This window comes from Mustela putorius, unplaced genomic scaffold (genome assembly GCF_011764305.1).
Source record: "Mustela putorius furo isolate JIRA1106 unplaced genomic scaffold, ASM1176430v1.1 tig00003871_pilon_pilon_pilon, whole genome shotgun sequence".
Taxonomy (NCBI): Eukaryota; Metazoa; Chordata; class Mammalia; order Carnivora; family Mustelidae; genus Mustela; species Mustela putorius.
Window position 1 is genome coordinate 7,036,365 of NW_025422023.1, and position 26,062 is coordinate 7,062,426.

General features: G+C 39.5%; 1 protein-coding gene across 1 annotated transcript; it reads right to left on the minus strand.

Moving 5' to 3' along the window:
- Positions 1 to 1,789: 1,789 nt before the first annotated feature.
- Positions 1,790 to 16,254, minus strand: ADH5 (alcohol dehydrogenase 5 (class III), chi polypeptide). Its single transcript, XM_013054058.2, has 9 exons — positions 16,123 to 16,254; positions 12,624 to 12,725; positions 10,651 to 10,792; positions 10,039 to 10,126; positions 6,333 to 6,552; positions 5,921 to 6,181; positions 4,878 to 5,013; positions 2,266 to 2,404; positions 1,790 to 2,128 (listed from the first exon to the last, which is right to left on the minus strand). Exons 1-9 carry the CDS (start codon positions 16,132 to 16,134, stop codon positions 2,104 to 2,106), a joined length of 1,125 nt encoding a protein of 374 aa, XP_012909512.1. The 5' UTR covers positions 16,135 to 16,254; the 3' UTR covers positions 1,790 to 2,103.
- Between the last annotated feature and the right edge of the window lie 9,808 nt (positions 16,255 to 26,062).

Consider the following 26,062-nt stretch of genomic DNA (forward strand, 5'->3'; position numbering starts at 1 on the left):
CAGAAGAGATTAATGTGCATGGCATATCCAATGTGTTGATACAAAGACAGTCTGCAATATGCTTTGTGTAGTCTGAAAGGATATATATCAATGCTCTTATATGTACTGAAACTTCTGGGAAGATAATATAAACTTAACAGCAGCCAACTACGTGTATTGTGGGAGGGGAGTGTTGCTCTTCTTATATAGTTTTCTCTATTTGAATTTTCTAACTCTTGGATACGTTGCTTTTATGTTTTATTTTTTTCTATGTCAATGGATTACCTGGATGGGAAGATTATGAATCATTTTTGCTTCTTTATATTGCTTAGGATAAAAAAACATAAATGTTACCTAAGAGCACCACAAAAAGACTGATATATTTGACTCTATTAAAAATAAATATAAGATATATTAAAGTAAGATATAAGATGGATGAAGGGTTGGCATCTATAGTAACTCCTAAAAATTACTCGGAAAAAGATAACTAATTCAACAGAAAAATGAGCAAAGTATGTGAATGAATACTTCACAAAAAAGAAAATACAAATGTATAATAGTACTTTAGTAACTGAGGGGAAAGCCAGCTAAAGCAACAAAATATCATGTCATGTCCATCTCACGTGCTAAAGTTTTCAGCCATTTTGAGGAACAATCTGGCAATTTCTAGTCAAGTTAAGATGCGCTAATCCAAGGATATATAGCTGACTCTTGAACAACACAGGGGTTAGGGCTGCTGACCCTCCACGCATTTGAAAATCCACATATTACTTCTTACTCCCCTAAAACTCGACTAACAGCTTACTTTCAACTGGAAGCCTTAAGAAACAGCTGATTAACATATTTCTTATAGAAGTCTTTTAAGTGGTATTCTTATAACAAAATAAACTAGAGAAAAATATTAAAGAGAAATACATTAGCAGTACCATAATGTAAAAAATCCATGTGTAAGTTATCTGTGCAGTTCAAACCCATGTTGTTCAAGGGTCAGCTATATGGCCTAAGTAACTAACACAATCAGCAGGATGTACAGTGGTTGTCACCAGTGTTAGCAAAACAGAAACAGCTCTGGAAGTTGCTTTATGCCATCATTTAGACAGCAAGTAGATTATGTTATTTCATATAACTGAATACTATAGCACAGTATTAAAAACAGCATGACATGATTCATCACACAATAATGAGTAAAAAATGAAAGCTGCAGAATGAGACAGTATTAGGTTTTCCATACCAAAGACTAGAAGGTTAATGCATATGTATAAAGTATAACAACATGCATGAAGAGTGAAAAACACCAAATTCTGGGTGGTGAAGAAAGGACGTGGGCAGGTATTTCACAAGAAACCTCTGGAGAGGAAAGGCAATATGATCTAGAATTGGAAAAATGTGAAATTCAGTATATATTTTTAATATGCTTGAAAGTTCATAGAGCTACCACCAACACACACATACCTTCTGCCCAGAAGGTAGTTTAATGAAGTTTAGTGCCCACTGTGGGCCAAATGCCATACTAGGGAATTGGGAGAGTAAGTCTGAACAAGGCATGGTATCTGTTCTCAAGAATGTACTCTCACAGAGGCTGACCTGGGTTCTGATTAACTTTGCCCCTGATGGTGAGGGAAATCTGTTCTTTAGTAAATGGGCCAGAGACTTAAAAGTTAAGCAAAAATTACTGAGGACAGAAGAAGGCAAGGTTCAGATACTCACCACTACCCTGTTTCCTCTAGCTTTCCTTTAAAGAATGAAGATAATGGGGACAGGAACCATGAGAATGAATTCAGCATAAAAGAGAGATGAAAACATCTACACATATGCAGAACTTATTTTTATTATGTTGGGATATTCCTTAATGAGCTGGCAATTATTCATGTGAAGGAGAGTTGAGAAATCAGATTTATGACTCTATTAGTCTTGTCCTTGATTAGAGATTTGTGAATTATACAAAAAATACTGCCTAAAGTAGGTTGCTCTAGAATTAACAGTAGAGAAGGCCTAGAAGGTCTAGAATGTCTAAGAGGCTGTGAACTTGGAAGATCTTCTCCCTGTTTGTCTGGCTGTTCCAGCTGGACCGCAAGACTTAGGTACAAGGATGAACTGCTGAATTTAAAGCTTTCTCTGTTGAATTTAAAGCTTTACAACAGTTCGAATGCTGTAAGAGAAGGAAACAATAAATAGGTTTTAAATGCTATCTTTGAAGACCACTAAAACTACTTTTTTTTAACCCTCCCTCCATAAACCCTAAATCATTACTACATTTTATAATATATACCCAAAAAGGAAGCTTACCTCTTTCCTGCATGCATCAGTTCAAAGGCTTCATTAATTTGGTTAAAAGACAGATTATGAGTCACAAATTCATCAACTTTTATCTTTTTGGACATATATTCAGACACCAACTTTGGGACACTTTCCACACTCTTCCATCCTAAAAGAAATCATACATCTATTAATTCTCCCAACAAATCTTTAGAGTATGCTTATTACTTAGTGGGTGACAGACATTTAAGAGAATAAATTTTATTATGAATTAAAAGGGAATGAAGACCTTCAAAATCAGCAGAGAGGAAGAAGAATTTAATGTTTGTCTTTAGTTAAGAAAATAGTAAATGCCTTCTGAGTATTTTCCTTTTTCTGTATTAAGATTTACTAAAATCTCATTAAGTTTTTAGCAAATTGAGACAAAATTTTAAACTGCCTTGGACAGAACTCTGGATATTTCACAACAAATTTACTTAGGTCCACAAAAGAACGAGTTCTATAATCCTGAAATTCAAGCAAGAATAAAACTGATGTGATACATGACTTTATTCCTTTGGTTTTAAATTTAGCAATGAAATTAGGGATAGCATCTCACCCTAGAAAACTGTAAAACAAAACAAAAGTGGGAAATTTTTAGCTATTTAAGATTTTAAACAAAATCAGGGGCTTCAGTCTTTCACTTTTACTGAAAGATGCAATAAAATGACAAAGAAGCCTCTTCACCTTTTAAACTAGGGACACTTTGTAGCTTGTTTCAAACCACTTTTGAGCCTTTTCCAAATCTCCCTCTTTATATCTTCTACCAATTACTCTTTTCCTAAGAATTATGGGGCTTTTTCTTTGTCCTTTAAGAACAAAAAAGTGTGTGTGTGTGTATAATATTGACTGATTGTAGGCTCCATGCCCAACATGGGGCTTGAACCCCAAGATCAAGAGTCACATGTTCTTCCCACTGAGCCAGCCAGGCACCCCCTTCTTTCACCTTTAAAATCTCCTGGTAATGGAGACAAGTACAACCACCACTCTTCTCTAGACCAAAACTTCTATTTTCATCTGTGGGTCATATTTTAACAACACCATTGGGCCCCAGTGCTCCAGTTTATTTCCCAATCAGCATGTGCCAGGAGGATGAGGCTTCAGTTAGGGTTAGGATCAAACCCCAGGCTCAGTCTCCCAGGCTCAGAATGTCCTTTCAAATGCAGATAAGACCCTGGGAGGATGTGTGACCTTAAAAGTCTATTCTAAGATACTCAAGTGAGGCATATATCTAGTTGGAAAGGCAAGTTTAGTCAGTTTTATATATTTTTCTTAATAGAAATCCCTTATTTAAGACTTTATTATTTTTTTTTTGAGAGACAGCAAGACAGAGAAAGAGAGGGAGCTCACCTGAGTCAGGAGAAGGGCAGAGGGAGAAAGATAATCTGCAAGCAGAACTGAGCTAAACCCAATGTGGGGCTTGATCTCACAACCCTGAGATCATGACCTGAGCTGAAACCAAGAGTCAGACGCTTAGCCGACTGCACCACCCAGGCGCCCCTTGACATCTTTTTATGATGAATTCTATAGTACAAAGACAGAAAACTTTGGCCAAACTCCTCATACTTTCCCGATCTTTTCCTCTGGGCTACAAACAAGTGGACATAATATGGACAATGGGGATCTTAAGAGACACTCTGTTAAATACAGATTAAAAACTCATGCTATGTGATTTTTCACTCCTAAAAGAATGGTAAGAATATGTGTGTGTGTGTATTAAAAACCTATAAAAACTTAAGATTTCATTCATTCATAATTGTTGGGATATAAAAGCATGATTTGTGCTTCTTAGCTGGTCAACCATGAAAAAGATGGAAATGATTTTTCAGCATTCTACCAGTAGTTAGGCAACTGCAACCAACCATGTACTTTTTAGGATCACAAAAGGGAAAAATGATCAGTCTGGCAACTTTTCAATTCTATTATAAAGTTTGGTCTTAAATAGTATTTTCAGGGGCGCCTGGGTGGCTCAGTCGTTGAGCGTTTGCCCTCATCTCAGGTCAAGATCCCAGGGTCCTGGGACCGAGCCCTACATTGGGCTCCCTGCTCGGCAGGAAGCCTGCTTCTCCCTCTCCCACTCCCCCTGCTTGTGTTCCTGCTCTCGCTGTCTCTCTCTGTCAAATAAATACATTTTTAAAAAACCCCAGTATTTTATTGCAGTATTGTATTGGTTACTGTTGAAGTCAGTACTATGTAGACAGAAGTATGATCACATCCAGCGACAGCTGCACTTGGGAAAGAGGAGTAGAAATGCCAACAATTAAGTCCAGAGTGTAACAGTGTGGCTGACACTGTTGTTTGTGTATCCTGGAACCAACTCCTCACTCCTGCCTGACCCCCAACTATTTCCTCATCAACAGGATACTGACTGTGTGTGCGGAATGTGATCTAGTGCTTCACAGGAAGGTGAGCATCTCCCCAGCCCTGGGGTGAGTATTGAATGAACGTGAAACCCTCCCATTACAGCAACTATGCAACAACTTGTGATGAGAAGGTAGTCTATGAAAATTCTTGTTAAAACAAAACAAATAAAAATCAGCTTGGGATTAAAATTATGCCAATGGAGATAACAACAGAGAAAACATGCTCATCCACTGAATTACCTCCAAAAGCAGTGCCTTTCCACGTGCGGCCTGTTACCAGCTGAAATGGGCGAGTGGAGATTTCTTCACCAGATGCAGCTACTCCAACTACGACGCTGACACCCCAGCCTTTGTGGCAGGCCTCCAGTGCTGCTCTCTGCAGGCAGAGATAGGACCAAATCACAGAGGTCAGTGCATCTGGCTGAGAATATCAGCAAAATAGCTTTGGTGGGAGAGAGTGGTACCTCAGAGCTTTTTAAGAAAATCACAACAAAATGATCATACTGAATATTTAGTAAATGTAATTTCATTCAACAGTATTTTTAAAAAAATTATTAACCTGGCTAAATATTAACACAAAATGAAAGAATTTAAAGCTTTTATTTGCTGTCTAGTTTTTTTTTTTTTTTTAAAGATTTGATTTATTTGACAGAGTGAGCAAGAGAGTGAGCAAGCAAGCACACACAAACAGGGGGAGCGGCAGGCAGAGGGAGGAGCAGGCTTTCCGCTGAGCAGGGAGCCTGACATGGGGCTCGTTCCCAGGACTGTGGGATCACAACCTGAGCCAAAGGCAGATGCTCAACAGACTGAGCCACCCAGGCGCCCCCTGCTGTCTAGTTTTAAAAATAAATCCTAGTTCAAAATTCTACAGACTTTAATAAAGGAAGCCGGTGGAGAATCGTGATACTCCTGCTGAGTATCAACTCTGTGTGAAGGAGGTGTCATTACTGTCTGCATTTTACACAAGAGGAAACTGAGCTTTAGAGAAGCTGTTGCTTGAGGTTAGTGAAGTGGATGTACAGCTAACCCTTGAACAACACACAGGGATTGGGGCACCCCTGCCTTGTGCAGTTGAAAATGCACACATAACTCCCCCAAAATTTAACTAATAGCCTACTGTTGACTGGAAGCCTTACTTATAATAATAATTCATAATATTCATAAAATATAAAATAATAATTTATAATAGTATAAACAGTCAATCAGCCAATATTTTGGGTATTTTATGCTCTATTCTTATAATAAAGCTAGAGAAAAAAAGGAATAAAGTGAAACATACCTACCATGACTTTTACATTACCAATGCACTCAAAGGAATAGTCCACACCCCCATCAGTCATTTCAATGAGCACTTCCTGGATGGGTTTACTGAAGTCCTGGGGGTTAATGCATTCAGAAGCTCCAAATTCCTTGGCCCTTGCAAATTTATCTTTATTGATGTCCACACCAATGATTCGGGATGCACCAGCCACCTTACAGCCCATGATGGCCGCCAATCCAACTCCTCCTAGGCCAAAGACGGCACAAGTAGAGCCAGGCTCCACCTAATAGTAAAGACAGTCTATTAGGTACTCATTGTGCAAGTGTCAAGGAAATCACTAGGTTTCTTACATACCAGGCCAAGTTCACTATTTTAGCAAAGCTCTGTTTTATCAAATTAGAAAGCAGAAGCTAAAATCCAGGTCAATGTCTTACCTTGGCAGTGTTCACAGCAGCACCATAACCAGTTGAAATGCCACAACCCAGAAGGCAGACTTTATCCAAAGGTGCTAAAGGATCAATTTTAGCAACAGAGATATCAGCCACAACTGTATATTCAGAAAACGTGCTGGTTCCCATGTAATGTAAAATTGTCTTTCCTTTGCAAGTAAATCTGCTAGTACCATCTGGCATTAATCCTTTCCCCTGAGTAACTCTAAAGAAAATAAAAAAGGAAAAAAGCAGGGTAAAATCAGGTTTCCCAAAATGCACAGGAAAATCGATTTTAAATATGACAGAAATGTGTGCTATGATCCAAAGTCTAATTTAAAAAAAAAAAATTTTCAGAGAGAAAGAGAAGACAGCACAAACGTGCCAGAGAAAGCACGTGCACACGTAAGCAAAAGGGGCAGAGAGAAAGGGAGAACTCAAGCAGACTCTGTGCTTAGCACAGGAGCATGATGTGGGGCTCACTGGATGACCCTGAAATCATTACCTGAGCTGAAAACAAAAATCAGACACTTAACCAACTGTGTCACCCAGGTGATCCCTAAAGTCTAATTTCTATTGTATTTGTTAATAATTTAGCACCTTTCAGCAATGCCTTATTAAGGAAACTTAAGAAAGACATTTGCCAACATTCAATATCCTTCTGGATCTTACTGTTGGTATTGAAATAAATTTAACAGATACAACTTACGACAGATGAAATAATTTTAAAATTCTGTCATAAAACTGTGAGCAAATATAACTTCTGAAAGCACAGAGCCAAAGCCAGAATCTATACAAGGAGAGATTATGAGCAATTATGCAGATCAGGTGATGAAAATAGATAGCCACACTGGCTAATTTAGATCTTTCAGGAGGCTTGTTTTTTCAAAACGGTCCTCAAGGATTCAAGTTATCTTTTCTTTATTTTAATTTTTTTTGCCTTTGTAGTTGGTAACACTAATGAAGGATTAAAAAAAAAAAAAAAACCTCACAAAGGCCACCAGTATGATAAATGGTGTCAAAAGTTATTTTTGACATTCTAAATAGATAGGTAATGTAATGTCCTGCTTAGGAGTGCAGGCCCTAAAGTCAAACACAGTTGGGTTCAAATCCTGTGTGATCGTGGGCCAGTTAATTAACCTTTGTGCCTTAGTTTCCTCATTAGAAAATGGAGAAACAATTGTATTTTCCTTACAGATTGTTATAAAAATCAAATGAGCATTCATAAAGCATTAGTATTGTGCTTGGCACAGGGACAATACTAATAAATATTTAATAAATTAATTTAATAAATTATTTAATAAATATTTGTTGTTTTTAGTAAAAACAATGTACTATAATTTGATGTACATTCTTAAGCTAATCTTTTGGAATACACAGAATAAACAAATACATAGATGAAGAGAAAATGGATTGCCTCTAAACATAAGAGCAAATATATTCCCTTGGAGAGAAAAGTAAGACCAGAAACAAAAAACTATGTGACAAAGCTCCACCACAAATAACTTCTATCTTTAAGAGAACAACTTAAGTTTGTTTAGCCTTCCTTAATGTAAGAAATCACTTCTGTTCCAGAGGAGTTTCTTTAACAAAAGGGGACATGGGATACATTTTATGCTTTGAAAGGATTTGTCCCTCTAAAAGGTTACAGACAGCCACAAAAAGTCCATTATCCTTATTATACTTGATAGGTCCCAAGCTTTTAGACAGTGTTTGAAATTATCTTTCAAAACAAGATTTGTTTTGGTTCTAGCTTTGCCAAAACTAATTGGACTTTTGTTATAAAGTAAATGGAATCTCGTTTCCCAAAATATAAGCTAATTTTAACAATGGCACTAGAAAACAAATATGACACATGGATTTTCCATATATGACTCAATCTTCTAGATCACGGACACAATTCCAATGTGTGTGTGGGGGTGTGTTTCCTCACACACAACACTGAACAATTCTTGGACACAGCAGGGTCCAAGAATTCAACTCAATTCTGACACCAGCTACCTGGAGAGCCATCAGGTTCCATAGATTAAGGACTCAGTCCTGTAAGACTGTCCCTACCCTCTGCTTCAAAAGCCAGTTGCAAGCTCCAGGTTGTTACAAGGGCCCCCCCCTTTTTTTTAAAAGATTTTATTTGAGAGAGAAGAGAGTATGTGCAGGTGCATGCGTGCACATGACTTGGGGGAGGAGCAGAGGGAGAGGCAGAGAATCTCAGATTTGGTGCCAAGTGCAGATCCTGACACGGGACTCGACCCCACAACCCTGAGATCATGACCTGAGCTAAAACCAAGTGTAGGAGGCTCAACTGACTGAGCCACCCAGGTGCCCCATGGAACCTATGCTTCTGACCCATAGGCTACAGATTGGAGGTTCCAAAGACTTCCTCCTTAGGTTCTTTTAATTCTCCAGAGCAGCTCACAGAACTCATGGAAACACTTCTGTTATTAAAGGATATGATAAAGAATACAAATCAACAGCCAGATGAAGAGATGCATAGGACGTATGGGAAAAAACTGAGGAGTTCCCACATGCTTTCCAGGTATGTCACTCTCCCCAGTCTTCATGTGTTCACTAGCCCCAAAGCTCTCTGAACCATCCTTTTGGGGTTTATGGAAGCTTAATTATAGTTATGGTTGACACTGGCCATTGGCTGATTCAACCTCAGTAGCCCCTTTTCCTCTACCAAAGGCCAGGCCGTTCGTAGATTTCCTAACGGTTTTCCAAAGGTCATTTTTAATAATACGATAAAGACACCTTCATAGCCCACATCATAGGAAATTCCAAGGGTTTTAGTAGCTATGAGCCAGAAACCATGGCAGAATACCAAATACGTATGAGAATATAAATTTGGTCATCTAAATGAAATCACGGTATTACACTTAGCAATTCCAATCTTAGGAAAATACCCAAGAGAAAGTAGTGCATACATTCACTAAATATGGCAGCGCAAACTGGATACATCTCACTGACATTCTGAATGAAAGAAACCAGAAAAAGAGCACACTGTATGAGATTCTATTTATATGAAGTCCTGCAGCAAATGAAATGAGAATAGTGGTTCCCGTTGAGGGAGGCAGGTACTGACGTGGAAGGGATACGAATGACTCCACAGGGTGCTGCAAGGGTTCTCGATCTTGATCTAGGTGGATATAGGTGTGTATATACATAACAATTCATGGAGCTGTACACTTAAGATTTATAGACTAAATATTTTATTATATATGTTCTGCCTCAAGAAGAAGAAAAAAAAAGGTGAATACATGGAGATCTTAAATTGCCTCAAAATAGAGTTAAGTGCTGCTACCTTACTACAATAAAATAACCACCTTTTTCTGTGTAGTAAGGGGTTATGTTATCTCCCGTAGTCTTCCTAGTAACCTATGAGTTTTATTACTTGGATCTCATGGACAATAAAATGGCTCTTTAAATGGTTTCATTTAATTTCATAAGCATGTCCCTCCTTAATGTATATTCTGGCAAATTTAGCCTAGTGTTATGGAAGGAAAATGGGTTCAGAAAATTCTGTTTTATCTAACAGTTATTATATTGGGTAAACCGCTTAATTTCTGAGTCTTAATTTTCTCATCCATGAAAATGGGGATATGAGCGATAAGGCTGCCATAAGGCTGAAATGAAAAAATGCAGGTAGAGTATTCTGTATACAGTGCCACACAATTACTTATTATTTTAAGAAAAAAATCACAAAGATACTAACCTTATCTTCTGGCAAAGGTTTGTTTTAGGGTTTAGACAAAATTTGCATTCTCCACACTGTGGGATGTAAAGTGGGATGACAGTATCACCTGGGAACAAATGCAAAGACACTCTCCTGAATAGGGAACCTCTGTTTCTAAATGGATACCTCAGCCCCTGTAAATTCCCACTCCTGTCAACTCGCATGGCTTTCCAAATTAACAACTTTCACTTAGAACGTAACCTACGTAACATCACTCAGACACCACTGACTATACAAGAAGTACAAGTTTTCAAAATTTTGATTGAAATGGAGCTCTTAAAATTTTAACTGGAAAACAAGGTCATGGGCTTTGAAATACCGATTCACTGCTGAACCTTCAAAAATTCTTGCGTAATTGGTCAAAACTGGCTTTGGGGAAAAATAGTTTCAGAAGAACAGTAGTCTGCAAAATCCAAAAGAAAAAACACTCCAGTGTTTGAACTTCCCAGATAAGGAATAAAATCGTGCTTGACAAATGACTCAGGTGATAATCTGTTCTTGAAGAAACAATGCATAGCTTATTGGAAATATAATTTCCTTGCAGAAATTAGTTGAAATTATGAAATCAAGTGGTTCCAATATCCTCCTTACCTGCCTTCACCTTAGTAACTCCTTCACCAACACTTTCCACAATTCCGGCACCTTCATGTCCTAGGATCACTGGAAAACTCCCTTCAGGATCAGCCCCACTCAGGGTATAGGCATCGGTGTGGCAAACTGCAGTGGCAATAATCTAACAGGATATTAAAGAGCATTTATGTGTGTTTGCATGCAATTCAGAGTGAGATACAGGTCAAAGGCAAGGCATTTTTAATACCGTATTTCACTGATTCTAAGACACATTTCTTTGATATTTTAACCTCTTTAAAAATCAGCATGTGCTTATAATCTATGGCCTCTTAACAATTAGAACTGACAGCATTTTTTAGTGATCCATAAAAGTAATGGTGTGTTTATACGCAAAGGAAACGGTTTTTCTGACTCCTTTCCAGCGCAGGCTAGCAAGAGCAGGTAAACATGGTGACTTTATGGGCCCTGTGCCTCCAGATATGGAGAGGAACATGACCTGTGTACAAAGCAGGTGGAGCCAACTTCACTGCTGGGATCCTCCTGACTGCTGACAATTGTGATTTCTAAGGAGATATGTCCTACTTCTGAAATATGACAGGCTACTTATTCTGAGCCCAAATTCAGAGCTTTTAGTGAAATTGACTCCCTTCTTAGCAACCACACACAATTTCTACTTAAATAATCCTTCATTCCTATCTTGCTGGTTTTTAAAAAGTAGCTTATCTTTCTAAGCACTAAAAGCACAAGAAAGAAATCTGGGAGGAGTGCCTAGGTGCTTCAGCTGGTAGAGCGTTTGCCTTTGACTCAGGTCATGATCCCAGGATCTTGGGATCGAATCCTGAGCCACACTCCATCCAGCCCCATATTGGGCTCCCTGCTCAGCGGGGAGTCTGCTTCTTTCTCTCTCTCTGCCACTCCTTCTGCTTGTGCACACACACACTCTCTCTCTCAAATAAATAAAATCTTAAAAAAAAAAAGCGTGGAATGTTTGTGTTTATACTTCTTTGTTTCTCACCTATATACCTGCTATTTGTTAGTAGCTTCCTATTGCTCTACAGCTCATCTTAGTACATCCCAGGACACATTTTCTTTTTCAGTAGCAAAATCACAATCAGGTTAATTTCTGAACTTAAGGGAAAACGTCTAAGCCCTGTAAGATTTCAGATTCCTGGGTCCGAGATGAATAGGATCTTGAAAAGTTACTTGGCCCTAGGCTCCTCCACTTGGTATTTGATCCCTGGGAGCATGAGCGTTTGGAGGTGAGATGGGGAAGGTATACTCTAATTCAGAGCAAAAAAAAAAAAAAAAAAGCAAAAAAAGCTTACTTTTCTAGAATGTTAGTTTTACTCAGTGGTCACTACTTTAAAGTATTAATTTTGCATCAAAACAACACAGTAGAATGCTAAAAATATCCAGGTGACTGCCGTGTGCAACAGCCTTTTCTCCACGGGGATCTTCCTTTCTCTGCCACAGTAGAGGCTGAGTAGGACTAGACTGATCCCCTGAACCCTGGCCTTGCCTGCAAGGGTCAGTACATTTTAAAGCTCTCTAAGCAAGCGGATTTCACTTGGCTGTTGCTCCAGTTAAATCAGGAGCCTCTTTCCAAATATTATTTAAAACCTTTTCTAACAACTGAAGACCATTTCTACTTCTGTTTCCAAAGGTCTTCATACATTTTAAGTCATGGGATCAGGAGAAAAGGGAGCATCTTACAAATTCATCTTAAACACAGGCTACAGAAGGTAAGCAGCAATAATCCATGGATCCGTGGGGAAGGTTGCTGAGTTCAGCTCAACATCAAAGCAAAAAAGACAGAGAGGAGTGTTGCAAAAGCGAACTGGGTAAAGTAAGAGGAAGATGTTGTGATTCTAAGGTTGGATGACTTTCGATACCTTCTCCTTGACACTGGCCTTTGGGATTTATCCTCAGAGGATTCACCTACCCAGAGACCTAATTTTAAGTCTTCTCTTCCAGGGCCTTAGATGTATCATTACCTTAATTCGAACTTCATGAGCCTTTGGGGGTGCCACCTCTACATCCTCTATGGAGAGAGGCTTTCCTGCCTCCCAGGCAACAGCAGCCTTGCACTTGATAACCTGAAATGGGGAAAAATAGAGAGCATATTGTTTATCCTCCTGCACTAATAATGAACTACTTATTAGCTAATTTAGGTCCTGAGGAATGCTAATCTTAGGAAGTATATCACACACAAAAACTCTACACCCCGAAGTCAAAGGGAGAACTATTTTGCATGTTGTTAGATTTCATATAAATAATGTTCATGGAAAAAATTTAATTGAGAAGACCACATGGTCAGATATAAAAGCCTCTTTTGGTAAAGAAGTTTTGTTAACCAAATACTTAATGGCCTTCTACAATGCATAAGCAGAAGCACATCAAGAATACAGATTCCAGGGGCACCTGGGTGGCTCAGTGGGTTAAGTGTTTGCCTTGGGCACAGGTCAAGATCTCAGGGTCCTGGGACTGAGGTCCATGTCCAGCCCCTGGCTCAGCAGGGAATCTGCTTGCCCTTTTCCTTTCGCCCCTCACCCCCACTTGTGCTCTCTCCCTCACTCTGCTCTCTAATAAATAAATAAAATCTTAAAAAAAAAAAAAGAATACACATTCCAAGACAATCTGATTTAGTAGGTCTGGCATAGGATCCAAGGAATCTGAATGCTTAACATATACCCTAGAGGATTCCTCTATGGCTGGTTTAAGCTGACACTGGTTTAGTGCAAAACTGCAAAGTGGGAAGAAGCATAAGGAGTAACAGAAGGCAGGAACTTGAAAATACTACATCTACTCCTTTTAGCTGTTCTATACAAATACAGTAGCCACTTGCCATGTGTGTTACTGAGGAGCTGGAAAATGGCCAGTCTGAACTGATACAAACTATAAGTGTAAAAGTTACCCAGATTATGAAGACTTAGTACAAATAAAGTAGAAGTATTTTAATATTAAAAAAATTAATTATATATCATGATAGTAACTTGAATACAGTAGTTCTTCCTTATCTGTGGAATATACATTCTCAGACTCTCAGTGGATATCTGAAATTATTATGTTTTTCCTATACAAATATACCTGTGATAAAGTTTAATTTATTAATTAGGCACAGTAAGGGATTAACAATGATAATAAAGTAGAACAATTCTAATAAGTTATATGAATATGGTCTCTCAAAATATCTTATTGTACTGTTATGTTTCACCTTCTTGTGATGATATGAGACAATAAAATGCCTACATGAGGTGACACAGAGTGATGTAGGCACTGTGATGCAGTGTTAGGCTAGTAGTGACCTTCTGACAATAGGTCAGAAAGAAGATCACCTGCTTCTGGACTGTAGGTGACTTTGGGTAACTGAAATAGTGGATAAGGTAGGGCAGGGGGTGGTGTGGATTACTGTATAATGGATTAAATTTTTATCCAATTTTAATGTGGCAACTAGAAAAATAAAAATTACATATGGGACTTGTATCATATTTCTATAGCACAGCATTGCCTTAGAAATTCTAGTCAGTACACTCCTCCTTTACCAGAGAATCAAGTGTAATGAGGAGAGTTTAAACATTTCTTTTTAATTGAGGTATGGTTAACATTGAATATTATATTAGTTTCAGGTGTACAACATAGTGATTTGATGTTTATATACATAAGGAAATGATCACCACAGTAGGTCTAGCTATCATCTGTCACCATACAAAGTTATTGCAATATTTTCTTGACTTTATTCTTAACGGTGTACTTCACATTTCCATGACTTCTTTATTTTATAAGTGGAAGTTTGAACTTCTTAATCTTCCTCACCTATTTTACCACCTCTCCAACCCTGTAGGAAAGTTTTGATTAGTTCACATAATGCTTATGAAATCTGTTGACAGAATAAAGGTTGCAAACTGCTGGGTTTACAGGAGACAGACTGGAAAGTCAACAATTCCAACAAGTATAAGTTAAAGGGAGAGGCATAAAGTGCTACAGAATGCACAAGGCGCAGAAAGAGTTAACTTTGGTTGGTGGGTTTGAAAAATCTTCACTTTTAACTAGGATACCAAAGGATGAGAAAGAGTTACAAATAGTGATAAAACACCTACAATTACAAAAAGCTATTGTGAGAAGTAACTGAAAACGAAGTCCCTAAAACAGTCCTTGGCATTGTGTAGCTTTGTAATAATAAATCAATACTTATTAGTAGCAGTAGAACAAAGCCTGGAGGAAAAGGAGAGTTGAACTATATGGAGAGATGAATGGCTTGGGTAAACTGGTGAGGCTGGAAATTACTGCTTTTAAAATTTAAGTGTAGATATTAAATCTGATGGTCAAAAAATTCAGACATTGTTTTAGAATCTGTTTCCAACTGAATGGATCATTAAAGCTCAGAACAAAGTCCTAAAGGTCAAATTTGGAATAGCCATGGATCCTAGAGAATTTAAGCAACATGATAATCTATACCTATAATCTAACACCTATAATCTAAGTTTTTATGCCCCTTTCCATCTCAGGAATGTTTGAAAGATTAACCTTTTCCTTTCAATGACGATTCTAAGCAGAAAAGGCTCCACCCCAAATCCACAGACAATTGCCCTACTTCAACAATTGAACTATCACAGGATTATAATTTCTCACCTTCTTCGAATCAAGGCACTTGGTAATAAGGATAAACAACTTGCCAATTTGTTAAGTCTAAAAGATTGTCTACAGTTTACCGTTTCTTCTCAACTTCAACATTTAAGGTCCTAAATCTTTCTAGAAAATTTCTAAAGTTTGCAAAACATTTAAACACCAAATCACTTTTAATTATTCATGGTATTCGTATATTTCTGCCTTTCTTTATCGTCTAATCCCTATTTCAGGAACCTAGAATAGTTCTTGCACAGGAACAGACTTGGACCGGAATCTTGTCTACCTTAAAGTGACCACTAAGCACGCCAAACCTTTAAGCCTCAATTTTTGGTCTGTAAAATGGAGACAATACCCCGCAGAAGTGTCACGGGAGGATTAAAAGGATATAAACTTCTGGTGCCTTAAATGCTCAAAAATGTTACTACCGAAAGGTCTCTAGCAGTCTTCCCCAAATACAGTCTTTTATGTTCAATTATGAATTACGATCATGAAACACAACTATTGTAAGGGTTAGACGCACGGGTTCTCCTACCAGCCAACTATGACCCCAGGCAAGTTAGTTATTTTAGCATTTGCAAAGCACAAGTACTCCTAAATCACTTCTAGCAGGAAACCGACCACCCCCGCCCCCGCTCTCCGCTGCCCTAGAAGCAGCAACATCTTTTCAAGTAAGGAATCAAACAAAGATTCTTTCCCTTCCTTCCCGCAGAACCGCTCGCCCCAGGCACCGTTTCCGATCCGGCAGCTCGTGCCTGTCTACGGGCCGAGACCCGCGCTCCCCTCACAGTCAGCGGCCCGGTTCCACCTTACGCTTTCCCTCTAGCCCTTCCTTCCTTGGAGTCGGTCGCGCGACACGGGATGGCCTACCTGGCTCGCCATGGCCTCGGGCTCAGTCGGCTAGGGGCGGACATCCGGGGTGGGACCCACGGTACCGGGCACGTGTGGGGGGGGGGCGTGCGCCTGGCGCTGGGGGCGCGGCGTGGGCGGGCCGTGCTCCTGGCGTGGTCCCGCCTCCGCCTGCACCGGGGGCGGAGCGTGAATGCGGGACTTGCTAGGCCTTCTTTGGTCGCGAGGGGCGGGCCTTGAGCTGGAAGGGGCCTGGGCTGGGCGGGGCCTGCGCTGGACGCGGCAGATGGTCTAGGACGCGCCCACGTGATTTCAGCTCTGAAGTTGGAGGGGTTGCGCGAGGCAGTTAGGCTGCCTGTGGAATTATCTGTGTCTGAAGGAGTTTTCCCCCGTCACTTTTAGCCCAGGCAGCGAGATAAGGCTTATGAAGGAGAGAGATGGAATGTGAGGAACCAGGAATTTAACTGGAAGCACGTGAGAAACAGGACGGCACCATTTTGTGCTCCTTCTACACACTACTTGCGCGCTGTGTCTTGAGATGACAACAGGAGTAAGATCCAGCCCTTCAAAGGACTCTTCAGTGGAGCGGGGAAACTGAGCTGTGAGGACGATGGTAAAGGGGACGGACGCAAAGGACGCACCCATTCGGGAAACTTCCCAGGCTCTATTCCAGCTGTTCTTGAAGGGCGAATAGAAGTTTTGGCGGTTGGTAGGATGCGGGGAGAGAACTGTGTGAGGAGGGCACGAGTGAGTGTAAAGCCTCCGGAGCGTGGATGTATTTGATGTGGTGTGGTTTAGGAGTGGCCAGAGTGGAGAAAGAAGGTGGAGGATTTGCCAGTTTCTCTTAAACTCTGTTGTGAATGCTGAATTTTTTTAAAAATGGCTCTACCAGGCCACTCTCTTCCTCTGCTTCATGGTCTTTTTCGTGGCTCGTTTTGCTCAGTATGTATCTTCAGTGCTGGCGATCTAAAAAAAATTTCTGTCAAACGACTTTCCCTTCACTCCACTCTCATTTACATGGCTTTTAACTTATTTTTATGTAAGGACAGCTTCTAGGTTATGAATAAGGATGGCTGTGGTGAACTCCAGGCTAGGGCATGCAACGGACTACTAGACATCTGTCTGTCTCCATTCGGGTATCGCCTAGTTATCTCAAAGTCGACTTCTTCAAGTCATTTTGTCATCTTTTCTTCTTTTTTTTTTTTTTTTTTTTTTTTTTTTTTTTTTTTAAAGATTTTATTTATTTATTTGAGAGAGAGACAGTGAGAGAGAACATGAGCAAGGAGAAGGTCAGAGGGAGAAGCAGACTTCCCATGGAGCTGGGAGCCTGATGCGGGACTGGATCCCAGGACTCCAGGATCATGACCTGAGCTGAAGGCAGTCGTCCAACCAACTGAGCCACCCAGGCGCCCTGTCATCTTTTCTTCTTAATCTTCCTTCTGTCTGTGTATGGCACCACCACCCTCCCCTCCCCTCCCTTTCCCCTCCCCCCTTCCCCTCCCCCCCTTTTCCCTTCCCCCCTACCCACTCCTCTCCTCTTTTAAAGATTTCATTAATTTATTTTTGGGAGAGAGAAGGAGAGAGAAAGAGAGAGCACCAGTGGGGGGGGGAGGGGCAAAGGGAGAAGCAGACTACCCACTGAGCAGGGAGCCTGATGCAGACTCAATCCCAGGACCCTGGGATCATGACCTGAGCCACAGGTAGATGCTTGACCTACTGAGCCACCCAGGCACCCCCACCTTCTTGCCCCAAGCCAGAAACCTGGAAACTGCACCTTCTCCCAGACACTCAGTGCCTCCATTCAAAATGTCACCAAACCCTAAATACCTCTTATATCTTGTGCCTTCTCCGCCCCTCCTCCATCCCCCTGAATTGGTCTCTCTCCATCCCCAACCCCTCACTGCTGCTGCCTTACTTTGTGCTGTCATCACCTCTTAAAGGGTTTCTGAAAAAGCCTCCCATCTGATGTCTTTGTTGTCAGGCCCCTGAGTCTAAGGCATTTCTGACTAATGACCCCTGAGACACACACCAATTCGTGCCATTTCTTTCACCTTTAATACCCTTTGTTTTCTTTTTTTTTTTTTTTAAGATTTTATTTATTTATGTGACAGAGATCACAAGTAGGCACAGAGAGGCAGGCAGAGAGAGAGGGGGAAGCAGGCTCCCCGCTGAGCAGAAAGCCCGACGTGGGACTCGATCTCAGGACTCTGAGATCATGACCCGAGCCAAGGGCAGAGGCTCCAACCCACTGAGCCACCCAGGTACCCCACCTTTAATAACCTTTGAATCCTAGTTATCTCTATATGCTTATTTTCTGCTCTTCTACCACACAAGTCTCATTCCAATCTTATGGAACATTTGCATGTTCTTAAAAGGACTGTTCTCTTTCTTGATTCCAAGCCTTTGTATATAATAGAACTTTTGCCTGGGATGCAGTGAAAGAACGCTTTTAGCAAAGAGTTAATGTTCTTTTTCCTATATCCCAATATATCCCAACTATATCCCAATATAGTTATATTGTCTATTTTCTGGGAAGAGGCATTTGCATTTTTGTGATACCTTCCTAGTTTGCTAGTTTCTGGTCTGACATATAAGGGGATTGAAAGTTGTCCGTCCATCCTAACGAGTAAAAAGCTGAAACAAACTGAGAAATCAAAAACTCTTCTTAGATCTATCAGCGAATTGAGAACTCAGGGTAAACCAATGACCCCAGAATTGGAGTTAGACAAATACAGAAAATCACAACTTATTGGAGCAAAAATCCACCTCTGGGGGAACCAGTACTGGTATTGGAAAAGATGAATTGCTGGAAGCTTAGTGTGGATAAGTCTGAGAATTAACTCCAGAGAGATGTAGTCGTTTGCGGGGGTGGGGGTGTTCCCTCACACTTTTGTGACTTCAGGGAGTGTGCGGTGCTTGGCCTATAAGTGGGCTATCAGAATTGAAATAGGGTCTTGGACAAAGTGCTCAGTGGGAAAGAAGGGAAGAAAGTTTTGTTTTTGCTCCTTACTTGAACCTTGTGGAAATGAAAGCACAATAAATTTGTGGCAGGTAGTGAAAGCAGTGCTTATAGGAAAATTTATAGCTTTGAATGTATATGCTGGAAAAGAAGAGAGATAAAAATCAATTTGCTAACATTCTGCATTAGGAAAGTAGAAAAGGAAGAACATATTAAGTCCAAAGTAAGCGGAAGAAAAGAAATAATAAAATTTAGAGTAGAAATCAAAGAAATTGGAATCTGGAATCAGTTGAGAAACTCAACAAAAGCAAAAGCTGGTTCTTTAAATAGACTAATGAAATTGATAAGCCTTTAGCCAGACTAATTAAGAACGAAGAGAGAAACACAAATTACTAATATCAGAGATGAAAAAGGGACATTGGACTATCATGGACACCCAGAGGATAATAAAGTAATACTGTGAACAACTGTATAATTACAAAATTGTTAACCTAGATCAAATGGACAATTCCTTGAAAGACACAATCTGCTTAAAACTCACATAAGAAAAAATTGGTTATTAGAAAAGACATATCTATTAAAGAAATTGGATCAGTAATTAATAACCTTTCAAAATGGAAAACACCAGGTTCAGACGGGTTCACTAGTGAATTCTACCAACTGTTCAAGGGAAAGATTATGTCAATTATTTATAATCTTTTTCAGAAGACAGAAGCAGAGGAAGATAAATATTTGCTAATTAATTCTATGAGGCCAGCATTACCCTAATACCAAATTTAGACAAAATCATTACAAGAAAAGAAAACTACAGACCAATATCTCATAAACAGAGGTGCAAAAATTCTCAAGAAAATATTATTAGATTGGTTACTATAATTTATAAAAAGTATATGGCATGACCAAGTGGGATTTATTTGAGGTATGCAAGGCTCATTCAACATTTGAAAATCAGTTAACATAATCTGTCATATCAACAGGCTAAAGGAAGAAAAATCATGATCATATCAATAGATGCAGAAAAAGCATCTGATAAAATCTAACATCCACTTATGATAAAAACTCTCAGGAAACTAGGCATAGAAGAGAACTTCCTCAATTGATAAAGAACATCTACAACAAAACTACAAGTAAAAATATAATTAATGAAGAGAAACTAAAGGCTGTCTTGCTAAGATCAGGCACAAGGCAAGGATGTCTTTTCTCACCACTCCTTTTCAATATCATGCTGAAAGTCCTAGCTAATGCAATAGGACAAAATAAAATACAAGGTATAGTGATTGACAAGGAAGAGATAAAACTATTCACAATCGATATAATTGCCTATGTAGAAAATTTGAAGGAATCCACATAAGTCTCCTAGAACTGGTGATTATAACAAGTTTGTAGGGTACTAGGTAATAACCAAAAGTTAATTATTTTCCTATATACCAGCAATGAACAAATGGAATTTGAAAATAACAGAATACCATTTATGTTTGCTTATGAAAAAATGAAATACTGGGTATAAACCTAACAAAACATGTTCAATATCAATATGGGGAGAATTTGCAAAACTCTGTTGAAAGAGATCAAATAAGAACTAAATAAATGAAGAGATACTCTGTGTCCATGGAAAGACTCGATATTGTCAATATGACAGTTCTTTCCTACTTGGTCTATAGATTCAACACAATCCCAGTCAAAATCCCAGCAAATTATTTTGTAGATATCAGCAAACTTACTTTAAAGGTTATATGGAGAGGCAAAAGAGCCAGAATAAGTCAACATAGTGTTGAAGGAGAAGAGCAAAGTTGGAGGACTGACACTATCCAACTTCAACACTTACTATAAAGCTATAATAATTGGGACAGTAGGTTTTAAGTAAAAAATAGACAAATGGATTAATAAAACAGAATATAGAGTCTACAAATAGACCTGTGTGAATATAATGAATGATCTTTGACAATAGCAAAGAAAAATATGCAATATACAATACAGGAAATACAATATTTTATTTTTTTAAAGATAGAGAGGGAGAGTGCACACAAGCGGGGGAGTGGCAGGCAGAGAGAGAGGCAGGCTCCCCGCTGAGCAGGGAGCCTGATGTGGGACTCCATCCCAGGACCCTGGGATCATGACCTGAGCCAAAGGCAGGTGCCTAACCTGCTGAACCATTCAGGTGTCCCTAATACAGTCTTTCAAAAAATGGTGCAGAACAACTAGATATACACTGCAAAAAAAAGAATCTAGACACAGACCTTCATCCCTCATAGAAATGAGCCCCAAATAGATCATAGACCTGAAAGTAAATGTAAAACTGTAAAACTTCTAGAAGATAGCATAGGAGAAAATCTAGATCACCTTAGGTATAGCAATGGTTTTTAAATATAATACCAAAGGTATGATCTATAAAAGGAATAATTGATAAGTTGGACTTCACTGAAATAAACCTATGCTCTGAAAGACAGTGTCAAGGGAATGGGACAAGCCGCAGACTAGGAGAAAACATTTACAAGGTTGTTTGATAAAGGATGGTCTTCCAAAATATACAAAGAACTCTTAAAACTCAACAATAAGAAAACTAATAATCCAACTTAAAAATGGGCCTCCTCATCAAAGAGGCCGTATGTATGGCAGGCAACTATGAAAAGGTATTTGACATTACATGTCATTAGGGAATTGCAAATTAAGACAATAATGTGCACTACTACACAACTGTTTGGCCAAAATCCAAAACAGAACACCAAATGTGACAGGAACTCTCATTCGTTATTGGTGGGGATGGAAAATGGTATGGCCACTTTGGAAGACATTTTGACAGTTTCTTATAAAACAACATATTCTTACCATACTATCCAACAGTCATATTCCTTGATATTTACCCAAATGATTTTGTTCATAATTTCCAAAACTGGTATATGAATATTTACAGCAGCTTTATTCATAATTGCCAAAACCTAGAAGCAACTGAATATCCTTTAGTAGGTGAATGGATAAATAAACTGCGGTTCATCTAGATAGTGTAATATTGTCAAATGCTGAAAAAGAATGAGCTATGAAGCTCTGAAAAGACTTGGAGGAATCTTCAGTGCATATTACTGAAAGAAAGAAGCCAGTCTGAAAAGTCTACATACTATATAATTCCAGCAATACAACTTTCTGAAACAGACAAAGCTATGGAGACAGTAATGGAGACAGTATGGGGTTGGGGGGAGGGAGGGATGAATAGGTGGAATAGAGAAGATTTTAAGGCATTGAAATTATTCTGTATGATGATACTGTAATGGCGGATACATCATTACACATTTATCAAAACCCATGGAATGTACAACACCAAAAGTGAACTGTAACCTAGAGTCTGGACTTTGGGTGATAATGATGTGTCAGTGTTCATCAGTTGTAGCAAATGCACTAGTATTGTGGGACATGCCGATAGAGGGGCAGGTTGTGTCTGTGTGTGGAGGCGGCAGGTACATGGGCACTCTTCAGTTTTGCTGTGAATCCTAAAATTTCTAGAAATAAAGTATATTAAAAAATAGACAGGATTTACAAGTAAATGTGGAAGTCACATCTACTATGAGAAGGAAAAATTGATTCAAAGTGAAATCAGAGGCCCTCAGTTTCATTAAGGAATTTGCTAGTGTGGACTAGATGAAAAATAACCTGACCAGGTAGGAGATACAGGTGATGTTTTCCAAATACAAATCACAAAACAGGCATAGCAGCAAAAGATAGAAGTAATGGGGAACATCAACCTCCAGGCATCATTTAGTTAAATTCTTTTTTTTTTTTTTTAAAGATTTTATTTATTTATTTGACAGAGAGAAATCACAAGTAGACGGAGAGGCAGGCAGAGAGGGAGAGAGAGAGAGGGAAGCAGGCTCCCCTCTGAGCAGAGAGCCCGATGTGGGACTCGATCCTAGGACCCTGAGATCATGACCTGAGCCGAAGGCAGCGGCTTAACCCACTGAGCCACCCAGGCGCCCCGTTAAATTCTTGATCTATGTATCTTGCCTTCTGTTTCGTCTAGTAGAAGAGAGTAAACAATGATTTACACTGCTAACGTGTACTTAATTCTGACTCTCAATGGCATCTGGGTGGCTCAGTGCGTTAAGCCTCTGCCTTCGGCTCAGGTCATGATCTCAGGGTCCTGGGATCGAGTCCTGCATTGGGCTCTCTACTTGGCAGGGAGCCTGCTTCCTCCTCTCTCTCTGCCTGCCTCTCTGCCTACTTGTTACCTCTCTCTGTCAAATAAATAAATAAATTCTTTAAAAAAAAGTTCAGTTTATTTTGAACTGAAGGACTTGTTAGGTGATGATGACCCATCATTTTTGACTTTATACTAGCAAATAAGTGTACATAATCAAACATTTCAAAAAGTGGAAGTATATGTCATAGAGCTCGCAAGAAAGATAAATACTGAACAAATTGACAGAAGAGTTCACAAAGCCATAACTATCTTCTTCATTTTCAGGGGAACTATTCCCCCCTTTTGCCCCTCTGCCTCCCATTCTAGTTGACATTGCTTGTGTACGTGCTCCATCTGAGAGGCAGAGATAGCCAGTGCTATAGACCCCATGAATCAGAACAGAAAACTGAGTTGAAGGAAGCCTCAGTTGGGTTTACATGAGAGAACCAGAAGTGGCTGGTACTGATTCTGATAAATTGAAGGTTCCAGAGTTACCTAACACATAGACATGTAGCATACAGGGAAGATGGATATTTAGTTTGCAGCTACAGATCTAAATTATGTTGTGCAATTTTTCCTGTTACTTTTCAAGACCAACATATATCATAGAATCAGGAGGTCAGAGAGTTCTCAGGGGGCTCTGTGATCCCACATAAGTAAACTTTCTTTGTATTTTTTTTTTTAGGTAATAATATATTAGAAGTTATTCTTTATGGTAAATAACCTGAGCTTATCTTTTCTGGACAGGAACTTTGGAGACTCTGGAAAACCTGACAGGCTGGAGAAGTATAAGCTATAATTTCATATTGTCTCAGTTTTGGCTAAGAACTTGAAGGCTGAATATAGGTGACAAAATTACCCTCACATTCTAAGGCAAGGTACTAACCTACCTTATGTAGGACATACTAAGACACAGGCAATTTCTTCTGCCAGCATTAGCTCATCTCTTGTTTCTGAGCTCTGTAAGGGATGGCAAAGGCTTCCTGAAGAAGGGAAGAGATAATTAGGAGGGAGGATGTCTTTGGAAAGAGTTGTCAGTGTGCTGTATATGCCCTTCCCACCTTCTGGTGACGGTGATGGAAGCACTTCTCATCTGAAGCCAAGAGAAGAAAGCCACTCAAGAAGCTTGAAATATATTCTCTGGAACTTGAATAACTAAAGGTCAGATATCTGAAATAATAATAATAAAAAAATGTCAGGCTAGAGGCTGGCTAGAGCAGTCTGGTGGCAGAATGAAGTAGAGGAGAATTTAGTGGAGTCAGACACAGAGGTGTGTTTTCCCATGGACCAAATGTGGAGCCTGCAAATGGATACACTTGTAGATAATCTTAAAAGAAACTTCACCAAAGAAATCCACCTGGAGAGGGTAGGTGACCCTGATGCAAGTCAGGGGCTGAAGGCAAAGTCTTAGTTGGCTGGTTATGTGAAGAAACCAACCTGTAAAGTAATTGTAGGTAGGAGGTCCCTAGTGGGGTAGAGGGTTCTTTGTGAAAACCACAGAAATTCCCCACTCAAGAAGAAATCCAGTATCTCTCGGAAAGGTGCCACACCTAGAAAGTACCAATAACAGATTGCAACAGTAGTTACTGTTACAACAGTAACAACAGTAGTTACTGAATACAGTCTTTTCCTCCAAATTTCCCCTCCCTTGGAATCTGAACAATGGAGGAGTTTGAGCAGTAGCTAGCAAGTGGTGGGAGCGATGGAGCTTGAACAGAAGAACAAAACCCCTTGTTCCTTCGCTACTGCAGATTTCATTTCCTGGGGTAGTTATGGCAGCCAAGCCCGTGGTGGTGGTCCTGTGCCCAGGGATGGTATTGTGGTTCAGTCTGTAGCATCTGGAGCCTGATCAGATCAGTTCTGCATAGGGTTGGACATAAATTTCAAGCTGTATGTCTCTGAAAGTGTTTTCTAGTCCTCTTAATAGTGCTGTGGCTTATCCAATATCTTTTTTTTTTTTTTTTAAGATTTTTATTTATTTGACAGAGAGAGGGAGACAGCAAGAGAGGGAATGGGGGAGTGGGCGAGGGAGAAGCAGGCTTTCTGCTGAGCAGGGAGCCTGATGCAGGGCTTGATTGCAGGACCCTGGGATCATGACCTGAGCCGAAGGCAGATGCTTAATGACTGAGCCACCCAGGCACCCTACTACCCAATATCTTTAAAACAAGTTCCTTATCATTTTAAATTAGCCAGAATTGATTTCTGTGACTTGCAAGGAAATCAGTCAAAAACAGTGCTAGGAATTTTGCAAGAAAACACACCATCAGTGGGTTAATCTGGGATTAATTATCTGACCTGGTTGAGGCTGAAAGCAGTGAAAATTCAGTTGATTCTAAAGGAGTAGAGCGTCTCTAGGTATGCAGGGATGAATGAAACAGTTAATTAAAAAATCAACTCTGATTTTCTGGAATGAGTAAGTATTGGAGACAATGCCTTGGGGACTACTCAGTTTTTGCTGTAGAAGAGTATTAAAGTGTGTGAGTCATTCAGAGCTAGAGCTGGTAGATGGTTGCTTCTAAAAGTGCTGGACAGTTTTTAGAATAAGATCCCTTACTTCTTTGGTTAGGTTTATTCCTAGGTATTTTGTAGGTTTTGGTGCAATTGTAAATGGGATCAATTCTTTAATTTCTCTTTCTTCTTTCTCATCATTAGGTATAGAAATGCACCCGATTTCTGTGCATTGATTTTATATCCTGCCACTTTGCTGAATTCCTGAATGAGTTCTAGCAATTTTGGGGTAGTCTTCTGGGTTTTCCGTGTAAAGAATCATGTCATCTGCAAAGAGAGAGAGTTTGACTTCTTCTTTGTCCATTTGAATGTCTTTTGTTTCTATT